Below are 27,788 nucleotides of genomic sequence, written 5' to 3'. Positions count from 1 at the left end.
GACACTGTTCTGAGTTTTGCAAGCACAGGTTGCTTGGGTACAGTCTGTACCCTGCCCGCTGCAAACACAGCAGCTGGGACATGCTGCTTGATATGATCTGCCAGTCTTTGGGATGTACGGTCTACATACTTAGCATCGCACTGGCGCTGAAATTCATACACAATATTACTCATTTGTGTGATAGGCAGAACATCTTTTTGGCTTGATGGCAGGTTCCTGTTAGTGGTGAATACCACTCATGTTGCTACTACTCAGTAGCAGCATGAAACAGTTTCACATTGCTACCATGCCAGCTGGTTTGAAGGCTGGGTGGCGCATAAAATCCAGTGGGTGGCCTTCCTGCCACCTACCCACCTATCCCGATCCTGTCTGAAATTTTACCGGGGTGGGGAAAGTCATCAGGTGGCCTGTCTGTCCTTGGACCTGTTAAGGGCCTCATCCCACTGCGGCCAGTATCTTATCCACAGCAGAGGGATCAAGGGGCGGGACCCACACCTTACAGGAAGCCCATCAGCTTTAGCTATGTTGGTTGGTGACAGGAAAGGGAGGGGGTTGGGGGGGGAGCCTGATTTGCAGCCCTTTGGACCAATCAGAGGAACACCCCCCTCTCCAGGGTCATTCCCCCATTTAACCCTCCCCCCCTCCCCCTGCCTTTTAACCTGGCCCTCCAGCTCTCCTCACCCCACCACCCAACTGCTCGGTGACAGGTAGGCTGGCTTCAGTGAGACCCCAACCCCAGACTTATCTGGGTTCCTCGGCGTGGTGGGACTGCCTGTAGTCCCAGTAGTGGCCACTGCTCCTGATGACAATGCTGGGGCTACAGCTCTGCCGGCCACCCAATGGGGCCTCTCTAAGGTGGGACTTGTGACTGAGACAAGAGCAGTTCTGTCGCTTTAAAGCAATTAATACTGCTCTCAGCATTAAATTGGTTTTGGGCACCCATCAAAAACGTAGACAGGCTCTCCCCAACTTTTTAGTTGGGGGCAGCAGGGCCATTGCGCCCTATAAAATCCAACTTTCTGTAGCACAGCGCCCAAAACAGTTCCTCAATGAGTCCACTATATAATTAGTTAAATTCACCTATGGAAAATGGGGCATATTCCATTACTCTCAGTCATCATATATCCTCATCCAATATCCCGTGTTGCATCCCCAGAAGGTATAATACACACAAGAATAATAATGGGAAAACTTGCCTCTTAATATTCTGTAATGTAAAGAACTGGGAATAAGAGGTTTTTGTGCCAAATAATAAAGATATTTGATTCTTAAGCAAGCTTTACAAAATTGTTGATAGATTACATTTATTATATCTGTGTTAGTAAGATAGATTTATTTTTAGTTCCAGTCTGCAATGTGATATTTGGACCAGTAAATTTTCTCTATGAAACCAATAACCAAACCAGGTTCAAGCTGCAATGCAATGTCAGAAAGCACAAGCCAGGTCCTGGAATACCTACTACTCCTTTTACTTGAAAGTTACTTCAGTGAAAATATGTGATGGTTCAATTTTTTAGCAGTAAATTCGTCAATCCAGTGGGAGCATGCCTTGTTCATTTCTCCAGGCTTTTCTGCCTCAATTCAAGGCAAACATTGGGGAATTATGTTCAATGTAAAAACTTAATCTCGCTTCATAAAGACTATAGTCCTGAAAATTCGTTTTGAGTGTGTCCTGTTATAAATGCCAAGATGTTCTGCCCAGAAACCTCAACAGCTGACTCCAATTTAAGTGATAGCTCTTTCAGTGGCTGATGCCCATACAGCCAGGGGCATATTTAGGGCAACACCAGCTATTTAAAAATCCAGCCAAAGGCTGCATTGCCAGCAGTGGGTGGGGTGGGGGAGGCTGGATTCCAGATCTCTCCAACCCTCCAAAAAGAAGAGGTACCCCTAGGGCCTCATTTGCAAGTGGCCGTGTTAAAAATAATTTTGAAAATTCTGGTCACAAATCTCAGTTGGGACCCCCAGGTAGGCATCACTTCCTTTCTAGTCTTCATGGTCTCACTATATTGGCGACAGCAGCGGTCCCTCGGAATCAAGGATGATGCTCATCAGGCCTGGTGAAACTTCAGATGACTGAGGAGCCCAATTCAAGATCTTCCACAGTGGTGGCACATTGTTGCGCAGGGGAGTGGAAATCGCAGCCCCGGTTTGGCTACCTTCTCCTTCCTCTGGCGCTGTTCTGCCTCGCTGTCAAGTCGCTGAGCCTCGAAGTGACTTGCGTCTTGATGGACCATATGGTGCCATGCTGAGTGATCGACAGCATTCTTCTCCCAGTCAGTGGTATTAATGTCTCCGTGCTTTAGGGCAACATTGAGCGTATCCTATACCTTTTCCTTAGGCTCCCCTTTGAGCGTTGGCCAACAGAGAACTGTGAGTAGAGAATATGCAAAGGGAGGTGACTTTTGGGCCCCCGGACGCAATGGCCCATCCATTCTGAAGGAACAGGGCTTCAACACTGGTAGACACAGCTTCAGGGAGGACTCTCGCATTAGTCCAGCAGTCCTCCCATGTGATCCCCAGGATTGGAAGCAAGCACCGCTGATGGAAAGTCTCAAGGATCGGTAGACTGTCCATTTTTCGCTGCGGTAGAGGAGAATGGTCAACACAATGGTCATATAAACCAGAACCTTTGTTGACTTGCAACGGTCCCTGTGTTCAAAGACACATTGGTGCAGCTTGAAGGTGGCAGCGCTGGCACAGTTATTCTGGTGTTGGACTTGCTCACCGATGGTTCTCCCTAAGGAGAGGTGGCTGCCGAGATAAGGGAAGTGCTGTACATACTCCAGAGCCACCCCATCTATATGGATGGTATGGAGGGTTTCAACTGGCCCGGGGAAGGTTGGTGAAGGACCTTTGTCTTGACAATGTTTAAGGACAGGCCAAGCATCTTATACGAAACGTTGAAGAGGTCAAGTATCCTTTGCATGTCCTATACAGAGTGAACCATCACGCAGCAGTCATCCGCAAACTGAAGGTCATGGATGTCCACAGTGATGAATGTTGTTTTAGCCCGGAAGCAACCAATATTGAAGGGCTTCCCATCCAGACAATACTGAATGCTGACACCAGGTGGTAGGTCACCTCAGATGAGGTGGACAATGATGGTCAGGTAAATAGTGAACAAGGTGGGAGCGATCACACAACCTTGTTTGACCCCGGTCCAGATGTGAAAGGTGTCAGTTTCAGATCCTCCACTCAGGACGGTGGCAGTCATATTGTCATGCAGGAGTCTGAGGATGGTGACAAACTTCAACAGGCAACCAAAGCAATGGAGGATGATCCATACATCTTCACGATTTAAAGAATCAAATGTCTTGGCCAGGTCGATGAAGGCAAGGAACAATTCTTGATTTTGCTCCCAACATTTTCCTGGATTTGTCTAGCCACAAAGACCACATCCGCAGTACCCCAGGACGGTCGGAAGCCACACTGAATTTCTGGGAGGTTCTCCTCAGCGACCGGATGAAGGTGGTTTAGGAGGATGCAGGCCAGGGTCTTACCACATTGGACAGGAGGGAAACCCCCCCTGCAGTTTTCACAATCAGATTTGTTCCCCTTCTTGTGGATAGTAGTGATAGTCATGTTGCTGAGATCCTGGGGGATGTCCTCTTTGTTCCTGAGGAGGAGGATGAAGTGGTAGAGCCGTGACATGAGCAGACAGCTGCCAGCATGGTAAACCTCTGCAGGTATACCGTTTTGCCCATAAGCTTTGTTGGTTTTCATCTGTTGGATGGCCCGTTTAAGCTCATCGATGGTTGGCAGATCGCCGAGGGGATCCTCCACAGGGTATCGTGGGACGGGTTGGAGGGTCTCCTCCGATGCGGTGGAGTCTGCTTGAGGAGCAGTTTGAAGTGCTCCTTCTAACGCTGATGATGGGGTCATCATCCTTGAGTTGCTGGGAACCATCCTGTGATCAGAGAGGGTTTTGTCTGGCTAAGCGGGGTCCATAGGTCACCTTGGTAACCTGGAAGAAGTTGCGCATGTCGTGCTGCTCGGTGTAGGCCTGAATCTCATGTGCCTTCTCCACCCACTCGTTGTTCTTCATGTCTCAACTGCATCGCTGGACCTCAGCCTTCAGTTGGTGGCATACTGCCATCATTCGCTGGTTATGTGGGTGACTTTGCCAGGCGATGAAAGCTGCTCGCTTCCGCTCGGGGAAATCACAGATCGCAGTGTCATTGGCATCAAATCAGTCCTGGCTCCGTTGTGGCACAAACCCGATAGTCTGTGTGCAGGCGTATAGGGCAGAGGACTTGAGTTGCTCCCAGTAGGCCTGGATAGAAATGGCATCATTGGTGGGCATTTGCTCCAGTGCACTGTGTAACTGGACCTGGAACTCTTCCCAGAGACCCGGGTCCTACCAATGCTGCAACATTCAGCTTTCTCCGGACAGCTTTTTGGATCCTCTGATGTCTTGGTGCCAGGCAGATGTTCATCACCAAACACACGAGTTAATGGTCCATCCAGCCATATTCAGAACATTTCATGGCCCTCATGACAAGCCCGTCCCTCAGGTCTGCCTCAGACAATAATGTAGTCCGGGAGGTGCCAATGCCCCAACCTTGGGTGCTACTATGTGGTCTTGAGCTGATTCTTCAGCGGAGGACAGTGTTCATCATGATCAGACCATATTGGCGCACTTGGTGAAGAGTAGGATGCCATTGGCATTGGCCTTCCCCACGCCATTCTTGCCAATAGATTTCATGGTCACGTCCAATTCGAGCATTAAAGTCACCTAGAAGGATGACCTTGTCATTCCTGGGGATGGAAGCAAGGATGCTATCAAGGTCAGGATGCAGGGGTAGGATCATAAGCCTCTCAATGACCCCCAAGGCGAGTTGGGAGAGTGTGATAGCTATCCCATTCCTCATGGCAAAACCAACCCCGTGGATGCAGGGTTAATGGTCTGACTTCCCTTTCCAGAAGAAGATGTACCCTCCACTGGCGTCCCTCAGCTGCCCCTCCCCAGCGAGTTAGGTTTCGCTTAGAGCAGCGATGTCGATGTTGTGCCTCGCTAGCTCCTAAGCCACAATGGCAGCTCGTCTTTCTGTGTGATCACTCTTTGGGTTGTCAACAAGTATTCTTACATTCCAGGTTCTGAAGTTTAGTTTTTTCTTGTTTTGACCACAGAGTTGGCAATCCTGCTGGGTGCGGTTTCCCAGCCAGGAGAAATGAGACAGCCTATTTTTGGGGCACCTTTTCTAGCCCCCTCCCCATTCGGGGTGAACAGAGGGTATCCTGAAGAGGACTTCTCAGTCACAGATGCAGCTGCCGAAAAGCACCTCAGCCCCGTCACAGGTGCCCAACGACTGTTACACATCCACCACCTGTGTGATGAATCTTGGCTGGGGGCTTCCAGTTTTCACAGCCCTGCCCCCATCACCAATTCTCCATCATCACAGGGCTTTTCGCTTGAAGAAGGTCTACGTGTGGCATAGTTTAGTGTGGGGGCTCTGGTGCGCAGCCGGGTTCCACACAGTCTTGGCAGTTGGTGGCCGGATTCAATGGCATGCGGACCATGATGACTGGAGCCACTTTCCCGTTGCAGCCTTCTTCGGCCTTCACAGCCATTGGGGCAACAGCCTCCTCTGCCTGCTCTGCTGTCAAGGACTCCTTGGGTTGCTCTTTATCTGGAACGTCCCCCTCAACCTTACCACCATGGATCATCACCTTGTCGTGGTGGAAAGGCTTGCATGTCCCAATGAACCCAAGAGTGATGCCATCTAGAGCTCATGCTCCTGGTAGGGTCTCTCATTATATATGTTTCTATTGACCCAATGCCTGATCTCACTAAGGGCCAGGGGAGCAAGGATTCCAAACATAGGGGTTGACAACCCTTGATGACCCTATCTTATGCCCATGGTCATGTGAGGGCAACCAGAAGGTCAGCCATTAATAGGCGTATATGAAATCACCAATTCTAGGCCAGATTCCAATTCTAGTTTCAGACCTTCTTGGTGGGATCCTGCCAATGTTATATTGCAAGCACACCAGCTGGGCCATGGGTCTCCAGAGCCACACCTTTCAAATTACTACCTGCAGATTCAACATAACTCCTTAGCCCTATCTCTTAATTCCTTTCAAGCTGCAGATTCTACTGCACCTGTACCTTATCCATAGTGTTCATAATGTCAATGTGAGCAACATTTTCCATCCTGTTGTAAAATACGCCCAAATTAAAGGATAAGTTCAGCAATTCTGCACTGACTACATGGACGTTGCTCAACTAAGCACAGTCAGTCTAGTGCAGCCCTATCTCTAATTCATGTTCCCATCGAACACAGGGCAACTGCTTTTACCCTTATGATTTCTCTTAAATTGCCACTAAGCCAGGTGACTGTTTTTCTTTTTTGAATAGATGTCAGGGCTATATTTTCTGTCAAGTTCCCTTTGTTCTTATAGCTTGAGAACATCTAAGCATATCTAAAATTCTGTCTAGTGGCATTATAGTTAACAGTACAGCAAATCTATTTTGTCCATGTGACAATTGATAGTTTATTGACAATTATTATTCCACAGATAAAGCTGGCCTTCCCCGTCGCAAACTTCCAATGGGTTTTGCTGTGAGTCACATAGAATAAACATCTCATGAAATGACTAGGGAATTGCTTTTCAGTTCCCATCCAGTCAGGATGATCAAAATAATTAATATTGATTAGCAGACTATTGAAAAAAGGCTTGGGTTTGCTTCAAAGACGGTTGCTTATTGTGACAGATTTGTTATTATATTTGAGCCATCAGAAATTGCCTGCACCAAATATAATTACTGCAGTTTTTGCCAAGCCGGGGTTGCATGACATTGGTGAAGCTGAACACCCATATTACATTAATTTATAAAACCATATCTGTTTACAGCATATGATGAAGGACCCCCCACCCCCCCACCTTCTTGGGGGGGCCTACAGGGTCTGTGCCAGAGCTATCCAAAAATAATCCTATTGCCCTACTCTCTCCCCGTAGCTTCCCTGATTCAAATACTGATCCTGATTTCCATTAAAGGATGTAATAGTTTCCATCTCAACTATTCCCTCTCTCAAAGCGTGTCATGCTGTAACAAATCTCCATGTAAATAAATCTTTCCAGAGCTCTTTCTCTGTGTCTCTCAGGGATCATTTTAAGTTGGCACCTTGCCATTGATTCCCCAACAAGAAATAGTCCAGTCTTTACTCTATTGTTTGGTAATGCTCCTGTGAAGCATCATGCTTTGCTATGTTAAAAGTGCTATATAAATGCAAGTTGCTGCTGCTATATTAGCTTTGAAGTACTTTTGGGCCTCCAGAAGTCGTGAAAGGCACTAAGAAATGCAAGTCTTTTTTGTTTCATGTTGGTGGCATTGGACCCTAGCAAAGGTGGCCATGCACAGGTCCAGGTTAAACAGAACCAGTGGGGTGTTCGCTCTGTTTACCTGTCGCTCATGTACGCAATGTCCACACCTAGGCGGACCTGGAGAGGGAACATGCAATGTCTGGTGGTACACTTGGGGCCTTCTGCAAATGGTGGATACTGCAGGAACTGGAGCCCATAGCAAACAGTTTCCTTTGGTTTTATGATTTAGTTATGATTTTTTTTTGTTTTTTTTGTTTGACTATTTTTTAATTGGGTTAATACACTAGGGCAACGCAGTTATTTTTTTTGCTAGGGTCTAATGCCACCAATATAAAACAGAAAAAGACTTTTCCTTAAAAAGAGTGGAGGCACCCGAGGTGAAATTGGTTGAATTTCCAGTGGGTGACAAGTCATGAAAAGCCAATTACAGCCATGAATTACTAACTGGCATATTGAACTTTTTAAGGAAGATGTGTATGTTTTTTAAAGAAGTACAAGCAAGGACACTGAGTAAAAGATGGCTGATAATGTAAAGTAACCACTTTCTAGAAAAATTCCTATGTGGATTATACTGACGGACCTGTCCTGAGAGAACATGGAATGTCGCACCTGAAAAGATATCATGGGCCTTCTTCAAGCAGAGACACTTGAAAGGGAGACAGGAAAGATGCAAAAGACTGAACTTTAATCTCCTGTGGTTGCAGAGACAAAAGACTCATTACCACATCTCGGCAGTGATCTAAAATCCATCTCCTGTTGATTCATATCTCGGAATGTGTAAAATGGTCAGAGATCAAAGAAAACTGACTCTGGGCGCAAGACAATTTTTTTTCCCCTTACAGGAAAAAAATGGGTTAAAAGGCTAAATGCAGAGCAGTGCAATGTGTGCTAGTGTATTGTGTGTAACAGCAAGAAGGTCACCAACTAGTCACCCCAGCAGTTGCAGGCGAAATCTCTCTCTCTGTTGCTGGACGTGCGGATATTTAAAGCAGAAGCCACATTCTAAAAGGAAATACAGCAGCTTCTTCAGCTAACCTATAGAACCAAGTGTTTCCAAACCAACTGCAAAACTATCCAAAGTCAGGTCGACCAGAATCACTCAACTTAATGGCTGCAATGCCATTTATACTTCACAGACAAGCCAAAGACTGATTCATATATCTTTTTAAAAACTTTTATTCGGACTCTTAACTTCTCATTTCTCATCTGTGTGTATGTGTGCTGCATTTTTATTATTTTTCCTCAGGTTTATAGTAACTGCTAAACTTACTCTTTCTTTGACTGAAGAAAGCCTGGTTAAATTGGCCCCCTTTAAAAAAAAATACATTTGGACTGGGAAAAGGTATTCACAGTGGGAAGGGATCTCTTTTACATTTACCTTGTTGCAACCAGCCGAGGGGTTTGAATAAAGTAACCACTCATTCCTCCTCACCCTGGAGCATAATAAAATTGGGAAGTTAAATTGGGGGACCTCACCCAGGGCCTGGGTTGTAATAGACATTATCCTCTTAGTCTCACTTCCATCTATGGCGTGGATTCCAAAGAGAGCAGATGCAGTTTTAGCACCCTGCCCCAACTTCTGCCCCCAAGGAAACCCCAGTTTTGTTCTAATGAGGCAGTGACCCAATGGATTAAGGTTAAGTCCCAATTGCCAACTCTGTTGGACCCCAAATGCCCCAAAACATTTTGGATTTTCAGGACCAAGATTTCAAACACAACTAAAACAGTTTTTTAAGAAATATGTACAATGTATTTCATAATAACATGTCAAAATCTACCTATAAAAGATATATTTTGTGACTTTGAGTATTTTAAGACTTGAATGAATCAGCTTTTCTCCAGTGCTCCAAGATGAAATACATGCACAAAACTTTCTGAAAGGTAGAAGTTAGGCCCAACAGATTGTCAAAGGTTAATTTTCTTGCAGCAGATGGTAGTATTACAAGTTGAGCTTCTTTACTGTACCTAACGAATAGCCAAATCCTACAGGTGAGCCTGAGCTTCCTATGACTGAAGCAATGGTCAAAATTTTACAGAGCGGCTGTAGCTCAGTCCACCAGCTGTAAAGTCAGGGGCAATCCCATCTTAGCCAGTTCTGGACACCCCGACCCAATTTTACAGGCAATTAACTGCCTGTTATCAGGGTGCCAGTCCTTTAAGAGATAAGGTCCCAATCCCAAGAGCAGCCAACCAATCCGAGGGCCAGTAGCTTTCCAGTCACAGCAGTGCCACCTGGAGTGATAGCCATTGCTGGAACTGCAACCAGGGTTTCAATTAATAAACTAGAAGAAAGTTACTGTTTGATCCCTCCTTCTCCAGATACCATGCCCTAAGAAGGTATTGGAGACCATAACTTCCATGTGCTTGTCCATTGGCAAGGGATTGAGGTGGTTTGCCATTGCTTTCTGCAGGTTCTGGCTAACCAGGAGACTTCTCCGCTCTTAGCCATAGGCATATTGGAAGAATTTACAGACTGATAATCAACTTGTTTGGCCACATTATGAATGCACCTTCCATGGCCATGCAATCCTGGAGTGGGACTCGAACCATGGCTACTGACTCAGAGGTAGGGAATGCCACAGCTGCATCACAAGACCACTGCCTTATGCCTGCTAGTTACAAAAGCAATTGTTTTAATATTTTACCTACAGATCCCTGTGTTTCCACCAAACCTGCAGAAACTAGATCATAAGCATAGTGGACTAGTATATCAAAGTGTCCAATTCTTTTAACAATAAAACCCTTTGAAATACAGTCTTGCCTTTGAGGAGTCGACTTTTTCCCTTTGCACAGAAGAGGAGCATTTTCCCGGAGGTTGGAACCTGGCAGATCTGAGTCCCAGTTCTCTTTCTGAGCAATTCTGCCACAGATATGTTGGGAACCCATTAGAACAGGCAAGGAAATTAAACGCCCTATTTTTGTTCCAGTTTGTACAAACCCAATGGTGAGGGGATCGATGAATGAAGGGATTTAGACTTCTAAGTGGATAAATAAAAGTTGTCATTGGATTTATTTTTGCACCTAAAGCCAATGGGATGCTCATCTTCAGAATAAGAAATATAGAATGTAAAAGCAAGGACATATTGCTGCAATTATACAAAGGACTGATCAGATCTCCGTTAGAATGGTGTTCTCTGTTGAAGGGTGATCTGACTGAGGTATTTGAAATAATGATGAGAATTGAAGAGAGTAAATTTGAGGAGAATCCACAAGTCAGGGGCCAAATAATAGATTTTAAGCTAAGCCCACCCACATTGTCAATAGTAGCCGAGGTGTCAGCGAAGCTGCAGCAGTCAGCTCCATGTACCTTTTTAAAATGTTAATGATCAATTTAGCATCTAGCTCCACCTGTCACACCTTAAGACTCTGTGACACCTTAAACAACATACTTCAAGTTTCCATCAGATCTTAAATACGTCCCTATGGCTTAAATATTATCTCTTTGTTTATTGATTAAGAAGTACGCCTGCCCATATTTCTTCATCACGTTCTGGCTTCACTTTTTAAATATGTAGAAGTATTTCTATATTCACACCTTTCAAGGGCCTCAGGCTGGACATGTGGCAGCCATTAGTGCCCCAGTACTTTGGGAACTGCCTCAGTATGGTAACTTTGGGAATGCATATCTGCTACTCTGAGAAATGATGTAAACATCTTGATCAATACATAAGTCATTTTACACAGATCTATGAAGCACCTTGAGGTGTTTCCTTATGTTAAATGTTGTTGTTGTTACTGACCAGGAATGAGCCATTGGTTAAATAATGAGGGAAGTAGGGATTTTACTTACTCATTGGTATCGTCATCCCTATGTTATAAGTTCCCTGCAGTTATCCTTGCTGCAGATAATAACGCTCTGTTCTGTAACAAATTGAAGGAGTTGTCTACACTATTGGCAGGTAGGTGTGTCAGGCAGGACTGTCTCTGTGCAAGATTGTGTCACCAAGACAAGTTCCAACTGTTGGCACAACTGTGCCATTGGTTCTGTCATGAAGGAGAAGTGGTGAAAACGGGTCTGCTCAGACATTGGCATGTAAGCATGCTGGTCTTCTCACAAAGATAAAAGCAAAACACTGCAGATGTTGTAAACCTGAAACAAAAACAAAAATTGCTGGAAAAACTCAGCAGGTCTGATAGGAACTGGTTCCAGTTCTGAAGAAGAGTCATGCGGACTGAAATGTTAGCTCTGTCTTTCTCTCTGCAGCTGCTATCAGACCTGCTGAGTTTTTCCAGTAAGTTTTGTTTTTGTTTCTGGTCTTCTTACACATCATCAGCTAAGTATATCTGAATTGGTAAATGTAATTTCCAGGCTGAATCCGAGTGGGTGCCTGACACTTGAGACACAAGTGCACCAGCCATTCTGAACGGTTCTCAAAATTCCCAAAGTTTTCATATCATCAACAAGGATATGACTTTTGGACTTTTATGGCAGAGGACCCAACTGCTGAGTTAAGTGTAGAACCCTGCAGCCAGGAGGCTAAGCCCATGAAGGCCTGGGACTGGACATGCCCGGGCTTGTTGAGTGCATTGTGGATTGTTTCCTGAAACCAGACAATGAGAGGAGACAGAATACGCATTCTTCCCTTTAAAACAATCAACCCAGAGAAAGACTTCATATTATACAAAACTAAAGCCCATCAAAATCTTGCATAAATAATCGCTACTAACTACTAAGGCAGGCAGGCAGCAATCAATGCACTTATGTGAACCTATCAATACTCCACATAAACAATGACTTTCAGTTCAAGACTAGTTATGAGGACAGGAAGACAACAATAAACATCATGCGAGCCTATTAAAAACAACGAGACAACAATCACCTGAAGAAGCCCACCAAAATCAGACAAAGAATTAACCTTGATTTGAATTCAGATAAGAAATTCGAAAAACAGTATAACTGGGCCACCAGTTATGAAGGAGGAGGATGAGCAGTTTTGGTGCGGTTGAAGCAGAGTTTAAGCAGGGAGAGGTAGCTGAGCCAAGTGGAGGGAGGAGATCTGGAGGTTTGCAGGCCCGCAGGCAACATCATGGTGAGGGGCACGGGGTGGCAGGCTCAACCAAAGATAACAAGGCTGTAACCACAGCCCTCCACAAATATCGACCATCCACAACCGCGCCCTCCACCCAACTGAAGAACCTTCGCAGATTCCACAGACCAGGACCATGTGAGGACGGCAGACCCCAGAGGACACAAAGAGCGTACCCCAGAACTGCAACCAGCTTACCTGGCTGGATTTCGAACTGTCAAGGAACCCTGATTGGTGAGCATGATCCCTGACCTCTCCTAGTTCAATTTAGTTAGGTTTTGGGGGTGGGACAAGGGTAAGGGGATTAGTAGCGTGATTTTCCCTCGTTATGCCATGTGTTCCCCATTCTCAGCTAAGTGTACTTTGTAGATCTGTATAATCTCAGTGTAATCCTAATGTTATAAATTCATTTGTAACTTCAATAAACCCAGTTTTTTTTTTCTTGCACCAAAACCAGTTGTCTGCTGCACTTTGTCATAACCCCCAAATAAGTCCAAGGTCTAGGGAGTGGGGGTGATTTGGACCACTCAGAAGTCAGAGGTGAAGCTGACACACACCACCACCCCCTACACTGCCTAAACTCTTTACTCAAATCAGTGACAAACGTTGCTAAGAGCCAGTGTTTTGTCAATTCTGAGCATTGTGGTTATAGATAAAGGGGGAAAGCTGGAGGGGAGCAGCAGCAATGTTGCGGCTGTAAACCTGTGCAAAAAGAGTCCAGAATTACAAATCAAATAACAACAGAGAAAAAACTGCAAAAATCAATAATGCAGAAGCAGCATTTTTCAACACACAAACAGCAGCTAAAAATAATCTTACAAAAAACAGTCAGCCCCAGCTTTAAGAATGGGTATTCAATAAAACCAGAAACCACCTAATGTTTGTTTTAAAAAGGCAAGCAGCACACCAAGAGTATGCCTATGGGAAAAGACAGAGAATTGAATGTGGTACATATTTAAATATATTTACATAAATTTAAGGGCTATAATGAGGCCTGTGCACACTTGCTCGTTCTCATGCAACGCACAGACTGAGCAAGGAGCCACTCCATGAGCTTAACATCATGGAATCAGCTATTAATGTAGATTTTCTTAATGCAAATTTAATTTAGATTATCATTAAAAGGCAAATATAAAAGGAAAAAGTTACCATTGTACTGTTTCTCTATTATAACAATTTTCAGTCTAGTGCTAGCAACACTAGCTGCCTTTCAATTGCTCCCGCAACCTATCAATGCCAGACATCTGCAACTGGAAAATCAAAGGACAGAATATAGCTGACTCTAGCTATGAAAAGGTGAATGCTAGAACTAGGCCTGCTTTTGTGTCGATAATTAGCGCAGAATAGTGTCTGTCAGCTTCTCGGTTTTTCTTTTGTTCCCTTAGTGCTGTTTCATTATTGTTTTGCAGGCCTGAAGAGGAAACCCGGAGTGTGGAAGGAATACCATAGCAAGCAGACAAGAAAAGATAGAAAATGTGGCTATATGGAAAAGGGAAAAAAGGAGATTCAGCTATATGCATAGATAAGACAGAGTCCAGGAGGATTTGTATACTGCCCTAATAAATTGTAAATGAGGTACATGATTAGAAGCTTGTCACCTTGCCTCCCATAAGTACCAGTTGCAGTTCCAGCCAATTTAACTAGATATAAACAGCAATCCTCCAATTTAACAATGTAGAAAAGACGGGGCAAAGGGTCTGTGGGGTTGGACAAAAACAGAGATCTTGTCACACAACCTCCCCACCCCCCACCTTAAACCAGCTCATATTTCACCTCTCTTCTATTTTTACTTAGTTCTGTGGAAGGGTCATTCGGACTCGAAATGTTAACTGTGCTCCTATCCGCAGATGCTGCCAGACCTGCTGAATTTTTCCAGGTATTTTTGTTTTTGTTCAGGAAGGGTTTGGTTCCAGGAGACTAAGAGAAAGACAAAAATCCAGGGATGATTCAGCTGCAGATAAGCAAGAAGGTATTAGAAAGACCAGAAGACATTTTAATTTGTGTGAATTAGAGTAAACAAGAAAGATACTGTTGTATGTGTGTTGCAAGAGGGGGGCATTTTGTTATACTTCTTTGCCGCACCCTCTCTGTTCTGTTGGGAAGGTGTAGCTAAAGTTCAATAATGGCTGCCCACTGTGAATCCACATGATGAGTTTTTCTCAGTGCAATACACAACAGAAAGATAGCGGTGGAGCTGGGATGGAATTTTCTTTTACATTTCATTTGAGAAATTAAGGATGGAAGAGCATTGTCAAACATTTTTGGAACTCCTAAAGTTCATTTTGAGGAATCTCGAGTAATTTGAAAGATCACACATGGATTCAGGTACACAGTGAGTCAGCATGACATGTCATCAAAAAAAATGGACCAAAAGCATATTGGGGACAATGGGAGAATTCAAACATAACAAAGAGGACTGGTACGGTATAATTATAAATAAATGTTTCACATTTGGCTGAAAGCGAATGAGATAGGAGATAAGGATAAAGTAAATGTTTTCCTTATCAGGATGAATCCAGATGATTTTGAGGTGGTGTTGAACCAATGTTGCCTGCCTATCCCCAGTACTATGGACTATTCTGAAATTAATGAGATTCTGGACTCTTATTCTGGCACACATAAAAATGAGATTGCACTAAGAGTTGCATTCCATGAAAGGAAGCAGCTGCCAAGTGAGACTGTTGAAGATTACATTCTCGAATTAACGACACCCTCATCAATGTGGTTTTGGATATAGCGCAAACTTAGAAATCATACTTGGAGACACGTTTGTAGGAGGCCTAAAGAACAGTAAAATCCAAGCCAAGCTTGTGATCAAAGGCAAAATGCTGGCATGAAAGGAGTCTGCAAAACAGTCACAGATATGGAAGTGGCACAAAGAGATAGCTGCTAATTGCAAGAGAGTCCTTTTCCTGAGGCAACAGGAGAGGTCCACCAGATTTTGGCAAGTCCAGGCCACAGCAGCCAAGTTCAGTCTCAGAGTCAGAAATTTAGATGTACTACTGCTGTGATAGCCACCAACCATTTAAATACTTGCATTTCCAGTCAAAGTGTTGTGCCAATGGAAAAGCAAGTCATTTTGGGACGTCGTGCAGAAGTATAGGAAATAGTAATGCTCCAGGTCATGGTAGAGCTCTAGTTTGCAGCCGAACACCAGGTGAGATTGTGTTAGATGGAAAACTAGTTCAGGTGTCTGGAAGTCCTCGCATGTGGAAACAGAAGTTGATTTAATCGAGTAGGAAGATCAAGGCCAGGATTTTACGTTCAGCAGGGGTGGGTCCGACATGCTGGAATGTAAAATGACGCATGATGATGTCAGGCGTGCGCCCTGACGCCATCGCACTGTCTCGCGATATTTCATTTGGCAGACGCGCACATGCCCACCACTAATTGAAAAACCTATTAAAGCCATTAACAAAGTAGTTAATTTCAACTTTATGTTGCCTATCCAACCTTACAGTTGGTGGGCAGACAAAAAAGCCAAGCAGCCTTTACATTTTTTAGGAAATCTCATCCACATGCGGGATAAGATTTGCTAAAGCTTTTACTACTTAAATAAAAGGTTTCTATGAAAAATAAAAACATGTCCCATCTCATGTGATACAGTCACATGAAGGGACACGTTTCACTAAATTTTTAATGTTTTCAAATATTGTTTTAACAATCACTTCAATTTCCCTGAGGCATCTCCATGCCTCAAGGAGCTTGAAGTGCTCTTTCGCGCGCATGCGTGAAAGAGCACTGGACCTGAATCTCCTTTCTCCCCCCGCCCGCAGAGGTAGCGCTGCGCTACCATTCACATATTATGCTGGGCGGGCCTTAATTGGCCTGCCTGCGTAAAATGGTGATGCGGAGCCGATCGCAGGTGGTGGTCGCTTGTTCCTGCCGAGCCCACCCGACGTGGGAAAAATTCAGGACCAAGAGTTGTACTCAGTCAGACAGCAAGAGAAAACAGCATGTGGAAGATGAGAGTAATAAAGCTGAAAATAAAATTCCAGTGTCCACAGAAGAAATTATATTCAGAGATTCACAATTTACTTTGATCATTGCTGCAGCTGTCGTTGTGTCTGTATCTCAGAAGCCTCTGAGTCACAAACCCTTATTAAAACCAATGTGAAACCAACTGGTTATTTCAATAACAGTATTCCAGTGCTAGGTCAAGTCAGTGTTAAGGTGGAATTTTTTTTTTATTCGTTCATGGGATGTGGGCATCACTGGCTTGGCAAGCATTTTTTGCCCATCCCTTGTTTAGAGGGTATTTAAGAGTCAACCACATTGCTCTGGGTCTGGAGTCACATGTAGGCCAGACCAGGTAAAGACAGCAGATTTCCTTCCCTAAAGGACATTAGCAAACTTGATGGGTTTTTACAACAATCAGCAATGATTCCATAATCCCTTATCTCGATCGTGTGGATAATCCTGATTATACACCCTCATTGTAGTTTTTAAAGTTAGATGCCATCTTTCCAAAGCCCCTTGTGACTCAGGATGGTAAGCTGTTAACTTAAACTGCTTTATTCCCAAACTGTTCATTACTTCCTTAAACAGCTGTGACATGAAATTCGAACCCTGATCTGATTGTATTTCTTTTGGTAAACCATATCTTGTAAAAGATGTAGTTAACTCTTCCATAATTTTCTTTGTTGTAATATTTCTCAAAAGTATTGCTTAGGAACCCTTGTAGACACATCCATTATTGTCAATAAGTGCTGATTTCCACTTTTAGTCTAAGGGAGGCGTCCTACACAATCAATCATGACCCTAATAAAAGGTTCTTTGAATGCTGGAATTGGAATTAAAGGTGTTGGCTTAATCACTGCTTGTGGTTTCCCTATTGCCTGACATGTATTCCATGTTCTACAGAGTTTGACTACATCCTTATGTAATCCAGGCCAATAAAAATGTTTTGTACTTTTGCCTGTGCCTTTCTAATTCCTAAATGCCTCCCCCACCCCACAATCCCCCCCCCTCCCCCCACCCCCACCCCCACCGTTGGAATTTCATGAACAATTCTCAGAATCTCATTTCTATATCCAAATGGTATTACAATCTGATGCACCTTCCTCCACTTTCATTTGCTGAAGCATGATATGGCCGCCATTTTCTCATTAAAACATTACCCTTAAGGTAATAACATTCTGGAATGCACTTTGACTCTGTTTCTGAGTAAGCTGTGTGATATAACTGTTTTATTTGCGACTCCTTTTTCTGCAAATCCACTAACTGCCATGAGTTAAACAGCTCAGCTAAATTGTCCTCTTCTTTTCCCCAACAATGTTATCAAACACAGTGCCAGCTAATTGGACTCCCACACTTTCTCCCTGCCTTTGAACTTCCTATTCTTCTTGTTTCAATCTATGAGTCTATGATCTTGTTATCACACAATCTGGAAACATTCCAGAAGGCTCTCTCTGCAACACTTCTGTTGAAAACACATCTACAGGCTACTCAACTACCATAGGCACCACCTACATCTGTGACCAAGCTATATCATTACCCAGAATAAATTGAACCCCTGCAATGGGCAATTTTTTCCACTACTCCAACAATCACTTTGTCTGTTTTCCACTTACTCCTTAAATTTACCTTTCACAATGGCTTAGTGAATCCCACTTATTATCATCTGTTCCTGCAATACTCCCTCTGAACAACAAATAACACTATCCCACAACATTAAGGATTGACTAGCCCCTGTGTCTTTTAAAATTTTAATATATTTACCTACTCCACACTGTACACATGGAAAGACACACACACACAAAAAATCTTTAAATATTTCTGCAACCAGCTCCTCTGAATTCTCTTGGGTAAATTGTGAACACATTCCCACTTCTTTACCTATCACTGATTCTTCTTGTTTTACTGTACACAAACCATTGTTTTTTCCTGTGCCTGAACCTCAGAACCCACAGTACTTTTACTTCCAGAACTTTTCTGCATTCCAATTACTGCAACAGATTTTCCCTGCAATTTTCAACACACTGACTCCGTGTGTCCAACTTTATTACAATGAAAACCCCTCAGTTTTTGAATGTCGCTTCTACCTTCAGCAACTTCTTTTTTATTCTGAAAAAAACTTCTTGCGAATTTCCCTGACTACCCCTTCCTTTTACCTTCCCACTTTCTATCCTTCTCTAATTTGAAAGAGTAACAAGAAAAAGGTTTAGCTCTATGAACTAACTCATAGTCATTAGCTATCTTTGCTGCTTGTCTTACCATTTTAACCTTCTGTTCCTCCACTTGAGTGCTCACTATCAAAGGAATTTAATCTTTAAATTCTTCCAAAAGAATTACCTCTCTAAGAGCTGCATATGTCATCTCTATCTTTAATGCCTGTATCCACTGGTCAAAATTATTTTGTTTTACTCTTTCAAACCAAGTATAAGCTTGCCCAGGCTATTTTCTCATATTCCTAAATTTCTGCCTGTATGCCTCAGGAACCAACTCATATGCACTCAAAATAGCCTTTTTTTTAAAACTACATCATAGTTTACTGACATTTCTTCATACAATGAAGCATAAACCTCATGTGTTTCACCCACCAACCTGGATTGTAACAACAATGTCCAGTTTTTCTGTGGCCATTTCATCTGTTTAGCTATCTTCTCAAGTGAAATAAAGAATGCTTCAACATCTCTTTCTTCAAACTTTGGAACAGCTTGTACAAATTTAAACATCTCCTCACTGGATTCTGACCTGGAAATAAGTCCTTCCTCACCTTCTGGTGTCTCTTTTTTAACTACCAGCATTATAAGCTGGAATTTTCTCTTTTTTTCTCTTTCCTGCCTGTCTAACCTTGCCATTTCTAACTCCCTTTGAAATGCTCTCTCTCTTTCCTTTTCTGCTGCCTCTAGGTCAAGTTTTTTTCATTTGCAAGTGAATTCGAGCCCATTCCAGTGAACTACCCCTTGGAGAACTCAGTCTCTCAGGTACCCCGTCAAATTTCAAGTGCTGTAGTATACCTTCAATTATGTCTGATTTCCTCACTCCTGCGGGTAACCCTAATTGTAACTTATCTGCCAATTCCATTAACTTAGCTTTATTTGCTATTTTGTAAACCAACCGAATTTATAACTTCAAATCCCAGACAGGTCATAGCAACTGCCAAAACCATTTTGCAGTATCACCACTTAAAAAAACCTCACAACAACTCATGGGGCAGAATCTTCTGTTTGGCGAGCGGGGCTCTCTTGCCGACGTGTAAAATGACGCGGGGTGACATCGGGCGTGTGTCCTGACGTCACCCTGCGTCATTTAGATTTTCAGTTCTATTAAGGCCTTTAAAAAATTGTCATAGACCTATTAAGGCCATTTAAAAAGTAATTAATGTGATTAATGGGCCTGCTCATCCAACCTTAAGGTTGGCGGGCAGGCTGGGAGGCCAGGCGGGCTTCTGAAAAAACATGAAACCTCATTACGGGCAGGATGAGGTTTCATGAGGGTATTAAATTTTTTTATAAAATGTTCAAATAAAAGAAACTGACATGCCCTAGTTCATGTGACAGTGGCACATGAATGGACATGTCAATAATTTTTTCCCCTTCCTTAGTGAACCTTTCAAACCTGAGCCAATCTCCCAAAGGCAGCACTTTTCACGTGCTTACATGAAAGAGTGCACTCCCGGCTCAGGAAATCCCCTTCCCCCAACACCTCCCCCCCACCATCCCCCCCCCCCCCCCCTCACAGGGAGCGCATAGCACTTCCTGGTGGACGTCATGCCGGCGGGCCTTAATAGACCCGCCCATGTAAAATGACACCTTTTGGGAAACCGCCCGCTCGCACCCACTTCTGCAAAGCCCCCCCAATGGGTGGAAGATCCTGCCTGTGAGTTCAAAGTACTTCTCGTACTCTTAACCTTAAGATTCACCAACGCCAATCCAATCCAGGAATTTCAAATATATCCCAGACGAGCCCCCAGTTTTGTTATGGCATAGAGGTTGGTAAATGCTGTGTTGTTCAAATCCCAAAGGGGAAATATGAAACAACTATTTAACAATTTGTATTTGTTTTGTGATGTGTGCCTTGAATTCAGTAGGAATAAGACCACTGAGTCCTATAAGGTTCTTCCAAAACTAAATGAAACCTTTATTAATAAAAAAATTATTTTAAGCACATACAGAAGTTTACAAATTACTTCTATGAAAACTCATAACTCCCCTATTTAATCTAATTCCTAGTTACACCTCCGTTAAGGCAACAGTAAAACACATAGATTTAAACAGGCCCAGGCAAAGCACACACCTGGACAGTCAAAGTGAGTCTTTCTCATCTTTGGATCCTTGTAGGCAGCAGCTTGAGTCTTAGATGACAGTGGATTTTCACACTTGTGTTAGATCTTAAAACTCCAGCCCTTCACACAGCCTTCTCGCCTTCATACAGATTTTCCCCAATGAATGCAAATTCTCATTGTTTCACTATGGGAAAAATTTTCCCCCAGTTGTGTGGGGGGGGTGGAGAACAGGAGTGGATGCAGGTGGGTGCAGGGGCATTGCCATTTTACGTGGGTGGGCCAATTAAGGCCCGCCAAGCGTGAAGTCCACCAGGAAGCACTATGTGCTCCCTGTGTGGGTGGGTGGGGGGGGGTGGGTGGCAGTGTTGGGGGTGGGAGGGATTCCCTCAACCAGGAGCGCACTCTTTTGCGCATGTGCATGAAAGAGTGCATTGATCTCCCTGAGGGCGATTGGCTCCGAATTAAAATTTGCAATAAAAAGAATAGAAAAAATTCCCTGACACTGTCACATGAGTTGGGACATGTCCATAACTTTAACTGAAACCTTTATTAAAAATTTAAATACCCTCATGAAATCTCATCCTGCCCATGGATGAGGTTTGATGCTTTTTCTGAAGCCCGCCAGGGCTCCCGGCCTGCCCGCCAACCTTAAGGTTGGATGGATAGGTCCATTAATGATTTTAATTAGTTTCTCAATGGCCTCAATAGGCTGTTGACAGGTTGGCGGGCGCGAAGCCGACTTGGCTGCACCCCTGCCGACCTGAAAATGGAAATGACCCGGGGTGACGTCGGGAGTTCCACCCAATGTCATCCCACATCATTTCACGCATCGGCGAGTGGGCCCCACACCCGCCCCCTCTCGCCGACCAGAAGATCCTGCCCTATGTCTTTGGACTTTACCTCTCTAATAATAAAAATCTATCATAGTACTAATTTTACCAGTAATCTTTGGAAAGAATAAACACACTGTTTCTTAACTTCTTCTGGCTGGGTGTAACATTTCATTCCCTCCTTTGAATTCAAACTACTCTGGTTTATTTAAAAATGCAAATATTCCCTTTACACCTCACATTCTAAAACTTCACCCATGTTTACCTATTTAGCATTTCAAACCTAGCCATAGACACAGACCCCACTATTACTCTACAATAAATTCCAATAACATTATGAAAATTATTATATCTTCCTGACAATCCTATTAATGCAGAGGTTCTTTTGAGATTTCCTGTGAGGACTGATTCATTTCTAGCCATTGGCTTATCTCTGCATTACTTTACCTAAACACAAATGATATGCCAGTGTTTGCCAGTGAAATTAGTGAAGAAACTCACAAGGATGTGGCACTCAGTAAACTGCTCAATTATGTCTGGCCTAAAGAGTGTGATGATGAGAAATTGCACTATTTTGCACATGGAAGTGAACTGAATGTAGGTCAGGGCTGTCTCCTATGGGGTTTAAGATTCAATATTCTACTAAGATTTAGAGAGAGATTGTTAGAGGAACTTCATCAATAGCACACTAGGATAGTCTATATGAAAGCAGTAGCAAGAAGCTATTTTTGGTATCCAAAGGTAGATTGAGATATCGAATAGCTGGTGAAAAGATGTGATGTTTATCTCAGAATGAGAAATGATCCAACCAAGGTTCAATTCATTTCATGGTCAAACACACAAAAACCTTGGTAACAAGTACATGTTGATTTCTTTGAAATGGAAGGCAAAGAGTACGTTGTTTTGGTCAATAACTATAGCCTGTGGACAAATGTTGAGTCTATGCCCAATACCTCAAGTGCTAAAGCTATTGTGATTTTGCAAAGTGCAATTTATTGGTTGTCAAAGATGTTGGCTTCAGATTATATATGTATATATATAATATATATATATCCGCAGTTTACCTCAGAAAATTTGAAATATTTCTGAGTAAGAATGTTGTCAAATGGACTCTAATGCCGCCACATCACCCAGCATTGAATGGCACTGTAGGAAGAAGTGTACAGATTGTGAAGAGATCTTCAGAAGTTGCAAAAGTTTTCAGCAACATCGGCTGTCCCTCGATTCAAGTGTGAAGTCTACTCACGGATACCAATTTCTGCCAGGTGTCTTCATGTGAGTGAACAGGCTAATTCTCAACCCACTGATCTTTGAGCACAAGGAGTTGTATGTTCCACTAGTTAGTACGGCCTGGGTCTGAACTTTACCGCCCTCTGCCGGATGTGTTTTTGGCAGGGAGGGCACATAAAATATGTCGGGTGACTGGCCCATTGCCTTCCCATCCATCCCTGACCTGGTCCCCATAATACGTGGCGGGGGTGCTTAGGTGCCCACTAGGCAGCCCGATATATAATCATATATTTGCCAACTTGGGCCCACATAAGGCCCTCAATCCGCCTCCACTGCCATAGAACTCTGGGCAGTGGCCAGCAGGCGAGAGTGAAAACAACTGCTCGGTACACTAGGACTTTGGTTGACTTGCCAACATTTTTGTTGTCTGAAGCCACAGGCTTGCTCTGGGAGGATTTCCACAGCCTCAGGAAGTAAGCAATTTAGGAGAATGTGTGTCAAGATTTTCTCTGCTATGGACAAGAGGGAAATGCCTCAATTATTTCCACAGCATAGTTTATACTTCTTTAATTTACCCCCTTCTCGAAGGTATTTATAATTGTCACATTCCTGTAGTCGGGTGTTGGGAGTTCTTTTTCCTCCCAAATCCGTAGGATGAGTACATGGAGTCCTGAGGTGAGCAAAAACCCACCTGCTTTGAAGATCTCAGCGAGAACACTTTCAGGCCCTAGGCTTAGTTGTTTTTCATTCATTTGATTCTTTCTTCCAGCTCTCCCATTGATGGTGGTTCACTCATGGATTCTACCACTGCATACTGGAGTTTAGCCTGGAGAGAATCAGCTGCCACTGTGGATTCACAGTTGAGGAGTTGTTGAACATGTTCTTTCCAGGGTTGACAGAGGGTGTAGTCAACCTTAAGAAGAAAATCATCACCCTGTGAGCTAATGGGATATTGCCCATTTGACCTTGGTCTATAAATGGCCCTGGTGGCTTCAAAAGAGCTCCGCATGTCATGATGGTCAGCATATTGGGGGGAGATGGTGGCATAATGATATTGTCATTGGACTAGTGTTCCAGAGTCCCAGGGTTCAAATCCCACCATGGCAGATGGTGAAATTTGAATTCAATTAAAATAAATCTGGAATTAAGGGTTAGATTTTCAGCTCAGCATGCGGGTGCAAGCCCAACACTCACAAGTGTGAAATAGCATGTGGTATTTTGGCCAGTGGGCACGTGTGGGAGTCAGCAGCATGCCCGCTGACAATTAAGAGGGCTATTAAGCCCATTAATAAATTAATTAAACTGAATTTTTCCCTGCCCGTCCAACCTTATGGTTGGCAGGCAGGCGAAAAGGCAAAGCAGTCTTTGGAATTTTGAAGAAACCTCATCCATGGGCGGGATGAGGTTTCCGATGTTAATTAAAAATAAAATAAACATTTTTAAATCTCATTTTTAATATGTCCCTGCTCATGTGACAGAGTCACATGAGGGGACATGAAGACCTTAATTTTAAAATCTTTATTTTGAATGTTAGAAATCTTCAGCTCCCTGAGGCAGTTCTCTGCCTTGAGGGAGCTTTCACTGCATGCTCCGCCATGCCTACACTAACTTCTGTAGTCGCTCTCCCAACCCCCGACCCCCCCCCCCCCCCCCCACCACACCCCCACCGCCCCCCCAACCCCCACCCCACCTCCCCCACCCCACACGGGTGGCATTTGGTTTCACAGCTGCTCCTGGACCCCGCACCTGCCCGATGACGTAAGAATCTTGCTCTAAGAGTCTGATGATGACCATGAAACCTTTGCCAATTTTCATAAAAACCTATCTGGTTCACTAATGGCCTTTAGGGAAGGAAATCTGCCATCCTTACCTGGTTTGGCCTACATGTGACTCCAGGCCCACAGCAATGTGGTTAATTCTTAAAATGCCTTCTGAACAAGGGCAATTAGGGATGGGCAATGAATGCTGGCCTAGCCAGCGATGCCCACATCGCATGAATAAATAAAAAAAAAAATTGTTAGTTCTTTTGGGCTTTCTCTTCCCACCATGTGCCTTCTTTCTTCCAGATTTGTCTTTGGGTGTCAGCCTTGAGCTGCTGGAATGATGCCTTCTTGACTTGCGACCTTGGGTTGATGAGGGACTCCCAGGCTCTCGTCACCGTTGCCAATTCTCCATCACCACAAGATTTTGCAAATGGCCTGCATGTAACTGTTTAATGTGGTGACCCTGGGGCGCTGTCATCATCCACACAATCTTGAGAGTGGTAGTCAGATTTTGGTTGCATGCCAAACTACAAAGACCGGGACCACCTTGCTGCTGCAGCCTTCTTCAACCTTCACAGCTGGTGAGACGCACAGTCTTCTTTCATCTGTTCTGCTGTTGAGGACTTTTTGGACCGCACTTTGTCTGGTACCTTCCTCCCGTGACCTTGCCACCATAGGTGGCCCTACCAGGAGCAAGGAGCTCCCAACAGCATCATTCAAGGGATCATTGAGTGCACAAGCCTCTCCACCTCATCAAGGTGGTGATTCACTGAGGTCTTTGCAGAAGTATTTGCTAGGTGACAACCAAGGCAGTAATTCCCATGTTTCTCTGTGACAGATGCTAGATAATTTTTTGTTCTCTTACAGAACAACCCCACAGTCTAGAGCAGGTTACTCACCTTATGAGTTAATGTTTAAACATGCTTTTAGTACAAGGTTTAGTTTGCTTAAACCTGATGCCAGTAGCAAAGTAAGAGCAGAGTAAGACAAAGTGAAGATGAGTCATGATACACCAATTCAGTGCTAGTCAGAAGATCATGGTGAAAAACCAAGATGATAAGGATGTGATTGGAATTGAAAAGAGACTAGGTGCATTCACATATTTGGTGAAGATTGGAGAGAGACTCCATCAGTGTCATGCAGATGATTTGCTTGAAAAGGAAATCTGACAAAGGGAGAGCATGAGAAACCACCTATAGCCCAAAGTGAAGGTCAAAAAAAAACTGAAAATTTACTGGTGTGCAGAATCCACCAGTAGAGCAAAGTGAACCAGGGTCTTTGATTAAGGCAAATCAATAAATGTTATACTCTCAACTATTAAGTGAAGGTGGTAGTCAAAGTTCAGATTTGACACAGTCAAAGATGTTGAGAAACCAGAGTCAAGCAAATGGAAACGGAAGGAGATACCCAGACAGAAAGAGAAAGAAGGCACTAAATAAAAGCAAAATAATGCAGATATTGGAATCTGAAATAACAACAGAAAATGTTGGAAAAGCTCATCAGATCAGGCTGCATAAGTGGAGAGAGAAACAGAGTTAACATTTTGAGTCCAGTATGACTCTTCTTTGGAACTTCTTCGATTCTGAAGGAGTCATATTGGACTCAAAACACTAACTCTATTTCTCTCTCCACAGAGAAAGAAGCTAGATAGGTGAATTGAAAGTATGCAAGAAGGAAGAATGGAGGTTTTGTGGGCAATGGGTAGCATCACTACTTCTGACACTACCTCCCACACCAGGGCCGAGATTTTCCGGCCCCATTGCGGGCAGGACCTGCCGCGGGCAAGGTGGTGCCCCAGCCAGAAGTCCATTGACTTGCGGCGGGACCGGAAGATCCCGCGGTGGGTGTGTGTGGAAACTCCTGCCCCAGGGCTTGATGGCCAAGGAATGTACATTTACAATGCATCCAAAGAGGTTGAGTATTAACCTGCAAATCCTTCCAACACTTGTCAATGGAGGATGATATGAGCCGGAGAGATTGCTGATCAGCTACATGATGGAAAAAGGATTGGAGCCTCTACCTTTAGTGCCGTAGCTCCAGACTATAACATACATGTAAAAGTGTATGTTGCCACAGCAACTCGGACTCCCTAAGTGAATTGTAACTCACCACCACCAGGAAGGAAGAAGAAACACATTATCATTTGACAATAAATAATTTAAAAACATTTTTGTTAGGTAAATAATGCATTTTTTTAAACCTGTAAATTACTTTGATAGTATCGGTTATTTATGTGTTTAAGTTGTGATTGTAGTAAAAATAAGTATGCAATCCAATCCGTTAAATTTTCATTTATTGTTAACCTTGATTTAGTCATATTGTATATTCTGGGAATTATGTACATGTACCATTTCACATTTTAATGTATAAGTTTTTTTAAATAGGGAGGGAGTATTATAGTGCAAGAGCTGAGCATTTTGTTATACTGTACTTTCTGCTGCCCTCTCTGTTTTATTGGGGAAGTGTTACTAAAGTTTGTTCAATAATAGCTGCCTGCAGCAAATCCACATGTTGAGTTTCCTCAATGCAATACACAACAGAGAATAAGAGAAAGACAAAATGTTAGGAATGATTCAGCTGCAAGCAAGCAAGAAGATACAGAAAGGTTAGGAAGCATAGGAATTTGTGTGAATTAGAGGAAATAATGGATTCTGCCGTAAGGAATAAGAAGACACATTCAAAAGGAAAATTTGAAAAGTAGTAAAGAGGCAGCTTCAATACAATCTAGAATTGACAGTGAGAAAATTAAATAATCTAAATAAACTATAGTTGAAAGCTGTGACTATAGTTGCTGCATTGTCATTACAGATTTAAAAAAGAAGTAAAGCACTAGGTCCATGGCCTGTTTCTGCGTTCGTAGATGCTAAGTAACACTATGTACCGAGAAACAACAGGCACTTGATTGCGATATATCTGACAGATACAGTGAAAATTTGGCACAACACCCTGACTTTTTTTTAAAAGAGGGGTCAGCTGTAGGAGGATATAAATAAGATAGGAACAAAGACTTGGGGGAAATGTAAAGTAAAGGGTTAACATCAGAAGCATACATGATGCTGATGTTATAATGATATCAGATCAGAAGACTGAGAAGTAAGAGAGATCTGTAAGGAGGAGAACCTCCAATCTTGTGTAAAAGGTCCAAATATGTAAATACTTGCTGTACCTGAAGAGTAATGGTTTTAATAAACTACAGACCTGAGCAGCATACTTTGGGAGAATAGAAAATCCACAAAACCCCCATCTAGACCCCAAACCACACAATAAAACAGCCTCACCCAGTTTGAATGCATATTAAACAGATTTTCAAGACCTCCAAAACATCAGTATAAATGTTTCTTAGCTCAATGATAGGGCTGATTTTCTGAAATTAATGCTA

At 43.3% G+C, this 27,788-nt stretch overlaps 1 protein-coding gene across 1 annotated transcript in view; it reads right to left on the bottom strand.

Moving 5' to 3' along the window:
- The window catches only part of LOC121293660 (alpha-1,6-mannosylglycoprotein 6-beta-N-acetylglucosaminyltransferase B-like), a 1,251,241-nt gene that overhangs the window by 1,151,944 nt on the left and 71,509 nt on the right, over positions 1-27,788 (bottom strand). The window contains exon 10 of the mRNA XM_041216828.1: positions 660-671. Within this exon, the coding sequence (XP_041072762.1) occupies positions 660-671 (12 nt within the window). The remainder of the gene's footprint in view (positions 1-659; positions 672-27,788) is intronic.

The sequence above is a fragment of the Carcharodon carcharias genome, chromosome 22 (genome assembly GCF_017639515.1).
Source record: "Carcharodon carcharias isolate sCarCar2 chromosome 22, sCarCar2.pri, whole genome shotgun sequence".
Classification (NCBI taxonomy): domain Eukaryota; kingdom Metazoa; phylum Chordata; class Chondrichthyes; order Lamniformes; family Lamnidae; genus Carcharodon; species Carcharodon carcharias.
Note: the sequence above shows the minus strand (reverse complement) of the source record. Positions and strands in the feature narration are given on the sequence as shown.